The sequence below is a fragment of the Apium graveolens genome, chromosome 6 (genome assembly GCF_009905375.1).
Source record: "Apium graveolens cultivar Ventura chromosome 6, ASM990537v1, whole genome shotgun sequence".
Lineage (NCBI taxonomy): Eukaryota > Viridiplantae > Streptophyta > Magnoliopsida > Apiales > Apiaceae > Apium > Apium graveolens.
In genome coordinates, this window is record NC_133652.1 from 202,259,850 (window position 1) to 202,267,974 (window position 8,125).

At 36.3% G+C, this 8,125-nt stretch overlaps 1 protein-coding gene across 1 annotated transcript; it reads right to left on the reverse strand.

Moving 5' to 3' along the window:
* Positions 1–281: 281 nt before the first annotated feature.
* On the reverse strand, positions 282–7,546 carry LOC141665682 (uncharacterized). Its single transcript, XM_074471664.1, has 8 exons — positions 7,515–7,546; positions 7,131–7,194; positions 6,821–6,920; positions 2,436–2,458; positions 2,116–2,241; positions 1,502–1,655; positions 1,040–1,422; positions 282–958 (listed from the first exon to the last, which is right to left on the reverse strand). The coding sequence occupies exons 1-8, from the start codon at positions 7,544–7,546 to the stop codon at positions 410–412; spliced, it is 1,431 nt and encodes a 476-aa protein (XP_074327765.1). The 3' UTR covers positions 282–409.
* Between the last annotated feature and the right edge of the window lie 579 nt (positions 7,547–8,125).

The following is an 8,125-nucleotide window of genomic DNA, read 5'->3' on the forward strand; positions in this document are numbered from 1 at the left end:
GTTCAGGGTAGAGGAACCTACAAGCTGGAGACTATGGATGGTTTTGAAGTCCCGAGAACCTGGCACGCACAAAACCTGAAGGTTTACTACGTGTAAGATGGTCGAAGTACGATTCTCACTCGTCAGGATGGCGAGTAGGTTGAAAAGCACCTTGAAGCTTTGCTTGCTTAGGATTTATATGTTTTAGTTTTATTACGAAATTTATTAAGACTTGTGTAAGGGACGAATCCCAGACAATTTTATGAAATTCATAAGTTCTTCAAAGTATGATTGTGGCCTAACAAATAAAAATCAAATGCATGGATGCAAAGCATAAAAGGTGATAAATGAGATAGATCTGATAGATGTTACAAAAGTTTGATAAATAAAGTCTCGAAAATAAAAAAAGCCACGCAGGGCTGAAAAAGCTCTAAGGAGCTGAGGTGCCCTCGGCGTCCATATCATCGTCTTCTCCGCTCTCGCTAGATGTCTCCGTTGTCTCGGAGGAGGAAGAGCTGTCATCCTCAGCAGGTCTGGAAAAAGACTCGGGAGGAGGAAGAAGTGGATCCTGAGGAACATGATCCGAGACAACTACTCGGGTACGAAACCTCTGTAGCAAAGCCTCATCGTCAGGGCAGATGTAGTCCGCCGGGTTAATATCAGGACAAGCCTCGTTCACGGTCCCAAGGGCCGTGTCCCAACCAGTCCTAAAAAACTCGGGAAAGACTGAATCATCCCTAATCCTCATGGATTGGGCAAACTCCTCCGAGTCCAGATAATTGTCTATAGCTTTATCCTTCTCCGCCCGAAGTACCACCAGCTCGGCGTTAGACTCTCCGAGTTCTTCCTCCTTGCGCTTGAGCTTCTTCTCCAGGGTAGCATACTTCTTCTGCTGCCTCCTGAGGGCATTATCGGCCTTATCAGAAGCCCGCTTCCATGATTCGGCTTGCCTCACAGCGCCTTGAAAGTAGGCGTTAGACTGAAACAAAACAATTAACAAAGTATAAGGCAAGAAAGTGCTACAAGAACGAGAAATAAGTTTAAAAAAGAGAAGGCATACCGAAGCCAGAGATTGGGCTCCCATGAGCTTAATCCTCTCAAGGTCAGGGGTGGCCACCACATCAGTAAAGTCCTTTGGGGTCACGCTATGGTAGGACCAATCCCAAGCATGCTTCGTGGAACCAACCACGGTATCCCCTCGGCGGAATCCCCAGAGAGGCTGAAAGGCGCCTGTAGCAGCAGCAGCAGGGGCAGCAGCAGTGATAGGAGCATTATGGCCCTCAGCTCCTTCAGTTGAAGCCTCCCCCATAGGCTCCTTGTGCTTTCTCAAGAAGATAGGCTCTGTCGCCTTTCCCCGGGTGTCTAGGCCTGCGAGCCGAGCTTTCTTCATCCTAGCTGTCTCCTCAACCAAAGGAACGTTGTCCTCGTTAATCTCCTTAGCAGCTGAAACAAAACAAAGGACAAAATAAGTGAAGTTAATAACGCATGAAATGAAGTAAAATTGAGAAGGGAAGAAAAATACCCTGTTGAGAAACAGAGGATAGTCCCACATGAATTAGGGAAAACTCCTCTAAGAGAGTCCAGCTGGTGGTCGTACCATCATCCTGAGTAAGGCCATTATAAATAATAGTTTCTTCAGGAGTTAAGTGAATGGATTTGAGGCTACCATCACTGACCTTCCCAAAGGAAGAAGGATAATGGGCCTTAAAAAAGCCCATTTGGGCCCAAAACTTAGAAGGTTCTGGAATAATCCAGGAAGTTCTAGCAAAAATCAGAGGAAAATTAAAGTTTTTGAAGAATCTGGAAGAATCCAGAAAAACCCTAGAAGGATTTGGAATTTGGGCTTAGAAAATGAAAGCCCATCTCAGAAAAGGGCCTAATTTTAGAAAAATCAAGCCATGTTGAGGCCCAAATGATGTTTAAGAAAAAAGAAGTGGGAAGGGAGCCCAGTTAAAGCAATGGGCCAATTGCAAAAAAACTAGTTGGACCAAGGAAAATGGGCCAAGGTTTTTTCTATTGTAGCCCAGGAAAAAGGGTAGGCCAAATTAGAGAATAGGCCCAGTTAAAATGGGCCCAAGTCTTAGCCCAGAATTGAGAATCCAAGGATATACAAAAAATATATATGTATTCTTGAACCTTTCGAAGAGAAAACACAGAAAAATCCTGGTCAAAATGTTCCTGCTCGAAAATCCTTCGACCAGGGCTTAGAAGGAAGGTTAATTCGGTCAGAAAGTAAGAATCTTGACCGAAAGGGAAGAAATCCTATTCGAAAAAAAAAAAAAAAAAAAAAAAAAAAAAAAATTTTACTGGTTCGACCAGAATATTTCCTGACACTGTCGACCAGGAATCAAGGTAAAATCCTGGTCGAATAGTACCTGCCCGAAATAGCTTCGACCAAGGCAAGAGATGGTGGTTAATTCGGTCAAAAAATGGGGATCTTGACCGAAAATCTTAACCGAAAATTCCTGGTCGAAAAATCCTATTCGAAATAAAAAAAAAAAAAAAGAAAAAAAAAATAAAAAAATAAAAAAATATATAGGAAAAAATCCTGGCCGAAATTCGACCAGGAATCTTGCTCGAACCCAACCTGCTCGAAATTCAATCGACCAAGGCATACTGAAGGTTAATTCGACCAGGATCCTGGTCGAATGGATTCCTGGTCGAAAATTGTATTAAAAAAAAAAAAAAAAAAAAAAAAAAAAAGAAAAAAGGGAGAGAAAAAAAAAAAGAAGAAAAAATCCTGGAAAATTAAGGAAATCCCTTAAATAATTTCTGAAAAATGGTAATATTTTCAGAAAATTAAGGATAAATCCCAGAAATTAAGGGAAAAATCCAGAAAATTAAGGAAATCCCTTAAATAATTTCTGAAAAATGGTAATATTTTCAGAAAATTAAGGAAAAATCCAGAAAATTAAGGAAATTCCTTAAATAATTTCTGAAAAATGGTAATATTTTCAGAAAATTAAGGAAAAATCCAGAAAATTAAGGATAAATCCCAGAAATTAGGGAAAAATCCAGAAATTAAGGAAATTCCTTAAATAATTTCTGAAAAATGGTAATATTTTCAGAAAATTAAGGAAAAATCCAGAAAATTAAGGATAAATCCCAGAAATTAGGGAAAAATCCAGAAATTAAGGAAATTCCTTAAATAATTTCTGAAAAATGGTAATATTTTCAGAAAATTAAGGAAAAATCCAGAAAATTAAGGATAAATCCCAGAAATTAAGGGAAAAATCCAGAAAATTAAGGATAAATCCCAGAAATTAAAGGAAAAATCCGGAAATTAAGGATAAATCCCAGAAATTAAGGGAAAAATCCAGAAAATTAGGGAAAATCCCAGAAAATTAGGGAAAAATTCCTGGAAATTAAGATAATTTCTGAATAAAAGGAAGATTCGTTGTAAATGTGTAGGTCGCTCCACACTTTACGCAAAAACGAAACCCTGTAAGGGAACGAATAGATTTAACTTCTGCGAAACCTAATCAATGTTTCCCAAAAGTTGGGGGGCAAATGATAGGGATAAATAAGTCCTGATTTTATAATTAATGGGCTGCTAGGCCCAATAATAATAAGATGTATAATATTCAGACCAGAAAGGTTAAGTCTGACGGACCAGATTAGGCCTGGTGGAATAAAAGAGGCCCAAAAAGCCCTGATTATTAATTAATTTCGTAATTAATTAATAAGGGAGAAATCAGATGTTGAAAAGAGTCCCGATGAGGATATAAATCCTTAGAGATTAGCCTCAAGGGGACCTGAAAGGATAAGGAATCAACTTCCTACTTCCTAGGACTCCTAAGTCTATCCTAATTCAGAGGCTTATCCACCAAGCCTCCTATACCAAGTCCAATTCAAGGACTCCCGCATCTATATAAGGGGCCTCACCCCACAAATCAGAACTACGTTTTTTGACTTGATCCTTGGCAATCAGCAAGGTACGTAGGCATCTTGTTAAGGCAGATTGAGTCACGAAACACAAGAGCAGTCAAATCGAGCCTTGGAGCTCACGTTCCTTAGTATTAAATACAGCAATAATATATAGTAGTTTTAATCCATAACAAAAACGTACACTGTTGGTACAGTGCACGCTCTAGTCTATCGATTAACTCTAATCTCTCTCGCCTCTTCTCTCCGTCTCTCTTCTAAAGAACCCTAATTCGTCTTCTTCATTTCTATCTTCAATTCTTGATGAAATTCATCAGATACTATGCTTATATTGCAATAATTGTAGTTAAGAATATACGATTAATAAATCATGGTTGGGTTGGTGAAATCAAATCGATTTTTGATAATAAAAATTGATGATTTATACTTAAATCGAACGAGAATCATCAAATCGGACAGTTTATATATATATACACTCAATTATCTTTGATTTGAATCATTGATTTAGCAAAAAATGACTCGATTTCAAGTTGTATGACAGGAGAAGATGGGAAAATACTAATTTCTCTGGGAAAAGGAAGACTCTATGGTTGTATGCGACGGAGAAGACAATATCGGAGGTTGACTCAGTCCGCGACTGAGTCAACCAGGTAAGACCTACGAGTCAGGCCAGACTCTAGGCTCAGGTGTGAAATATTTGTCTATTTCAGTCATATTGGTTTTGGTAAAGATGTGGTTTAATTTCAGTTTGTGTGTGATCAAATTGAAAAGAGTGGAGTTCGGATTATTGATGAACTTGTTGTCATTTGAGAAATTATCTGATTGGATTTGTATTATCTGGTGGATTTGGTGCTATCTGTTGATTTTGTAATTATTGGTTAAAATTCGGATTATCTATTGGATTTACATTATTTGGTGGAATTAGTGTTATCTGTTGATTTTGTGATTTTCAGTTGGATTTTGGATTATCTGTTCAAACCATGTTTATCTGATGAATTGGTAATCATTTGTTTGAAATAAAGTTGAGTCAAGAAAATAGGGTGATTAATCTGGAATGTATGATTGTTTAAAATGACCACTACTTAGGGCAATTTGGTTAAGCTTACCCGGACTATAAAATATAAGTGTAAATTATGAGCTGGATAGTTGAAAGCATACTTAACATGCTTGGTTATATTGCTGGTTTGAATTAAAATCTCAGAGAAATTGTTTAAAAATCAGGTCTCAAAATTTGCTTGGTTAATGATGGATTCTTGGTACAAGTTTGACTGATTGTTGATATACTTGAACTAAGTAAGCCAGTGTTCTGATTGTATTGAGTTGCTAGTTCCTTGATGGTTCTGTGTAATATTTGAATCCCTATTTTTAAAATAAACCTACCAAGGTGTACTAAAAATGTTGGTAATTTGGTTTTCAATGACAATTACATATATTTATGTCCTGAGTGCCTGTTAATCTCTGTAGAACTATTGAAATGTTTAAATGCTAGTGATCTATGTACTATTAATAGGATGTTATTTTTCCCCTTTTCACAACTTATGCACATTAGTTTTCAAAGAATTTTTTTTTAAAAAAAGGAATCTGTCTTGGATTAATAAGTATTAGTTGTGTTTTAAAGCCTTCTGCTAACACCTGATTATCTTGGTTTCTTGGAATATTTACCTGCTAAACTTTGTGTAATCTTACTGATTAGTATTATTCCATTTATGAGTGATTTAAAACTATTGAAATGTTTAAATGTGTGATCAACTAAATGTTCAAGCTGTCCTGATTGAAGTCTTATACAATGAATCTGGATAAAAAATGTCTCCAACCCCTAGTTGCCTATCTGATAGAATGTACTTAGTCTATGCATGATGATCTGTGGACTATTAGTGCAACACTGTTTACTAGTCTGTGTTTATTTATACTTAAGCATTTATAAAAAATTAGATAAGGTATTGTGTACATTGAGTTGTGTAATATAAACTAATACACTCACACACCAGCCCTCACAGTAAGACCTGGTAGGGGAGCCTTGAGCATCCCTGTATCTGGATCACTGCTGTGATTAATGGCCACTTAGAAAATTAAGGTGACATTGTATTTTAACTTACTACATTTAAAGTGTTTTATCTGATATAAATGATCTGAGTATTGTATTGCCTTGAATGCTATTTGAATTAAATGACCACTGATTGTGCATGCTCTGTTATATATTTAATATGCATGACATTCCTTTGGTTGCATCTCATTAATAACATAATTTCTTGAGAAATAAATGTAACAGATCTTATTTGCATTAAAAAATTTAGTTCTTCAATCAAATTCACTTCACACACAGCTCATCCTTAAATGCTTCTGCACTTAAAGTACAGTTCCTGTGTAGCAGAGTAAGCTAGGATGTCAACTTTATGTCTCACAGTTTCCAAAATCTGTACTTATGTACTGTGTTGTTTTCTAAAGTAGACACAAAGAAAAAGATTTAATACATTCTTTATTTGCTTGCTGGAATAATATATGAATCTGTGTTAATATGCTGCATTACATCATTCTCTCATATGCATCATCCTAGTATCTACTTGGATTTTTGTATAACACAACCATGCATGCATTAAATGTGTTTCACTGTTCATGAACATTAAATTTTTAAAAAAAATATCTTAAATTTTAAAATCTTTTCTCTTTGCATATGTGTTAAATGGTTATATATACATGCATATCCTATGTGTTGCATTCACACACACTAGTTGCATAAATTCCACTTCACTTGCAACATGAACCCAAATGCTAACCCTTTTTACCCTAAACCAAGACCACTGATTGAAAACCCATATCTTCTTGAAGATATGGAGAAAAATCAGTTTCATCACCATAAGACCTCTGCCTTCAAACCTGTTCCAACCTCACTACCCAAACACCATCACAAAAGACACCTCCTTCCAAGACAATACAGAAAGGGATATAAAAACCATACCATCCCTTTCTGTCAAAGCAGAAAATATCAAAACCCTAAATCCCCTAACCCTATACCTCCTAAACCCTTGCAAGCCAAAGTATACACCAGAAAAGTTAACCTAAGACAAAACACAAACACCTCTATGAACACACCAAAGCCTCCTCCACCAAAACTGTCAAACCCTTCAAACACCAAAAAGTTTCTTGAAATTATCAAAAATGTCCAACCTGGTACTTGTGTTGATGTGAAGGGTGAAGTGGAATTCTTAATTAGAAGGGCTAAGTGGGATGGTCTCATGTATAACTTAGGTAAGCACTATTGCACATACCTCATGGGAGAATTCTATTGTAACATGAATGTCATAAAAAGGGTAGATGGTATATTGCATTTCACTACATCAGTCAACAAAAAGGTCATTTGTGTTAATAACAAAAGCATTAATAGGGCACTACATTTACCTTTGCATCTGTGTGCGTTTCCTTGTGAGGACATCTTCTCTCTGTTTGTTTTTAACAAATCTGAATTTGAACTAATGCTTGGCACTTTTTGTAAATCTGACATTCCTGATGGTTTATGTGATATTAACTGTGGTATTCATTTCAAACACTTCACTGGCACTTTTCAACATATTGCTCTAATAATTAGGGAAAATGTTATGCCAAAACCAAATCAAAGTAAGTACTTTGATTTCTTTGATATGAAACTCATGTACCTTTTATGCACAAACAAAATCCACTTCATCATATCTTATGTTATTCTTCTAAACATGATCAATACACATCTTGTAAATTATATGCCTTATGGTATGCTAATCTCATCTTTCTTTGCACTTTGCAACATTAACATGCCTAAAGCATTTTGTAATCATGTTGATTCTCAAATCACTAATGAACACATAAGGCCACAAGTGCCCCTGATGCACTGTGAGCCTCAAGAGGCAACTCCTATAGTTATTCCTCAATTCATTAGAGAGGAAGATGTGTTTCTGTCTAAGTTTGAGTTTGTTAAAACCATGTTTCATGAACTAAAACTTGAACTTAAGAGGGTTAAGGAAGAGAATAATGAGATTAAAGAGAAAGTAGGAGCACTAGAGAGTCTCACTGCCTCTTGCAAACATAGAATTGCATATTTAGAGCATTTGGCTGCATCTACTCTAGGAACTCCTTGCATGAATGATCATGATATTATCTCTTCTTTTCAAGTCCCTATGCATGAAAACACTGTTATGATTCATGAGTTAGAAGAAGTTAATGTGGGTGCTAAGGGTCAACTGATTGATATTTTGCCTGATTTGGTTCATATATGTGATGCTGATGGAAATGT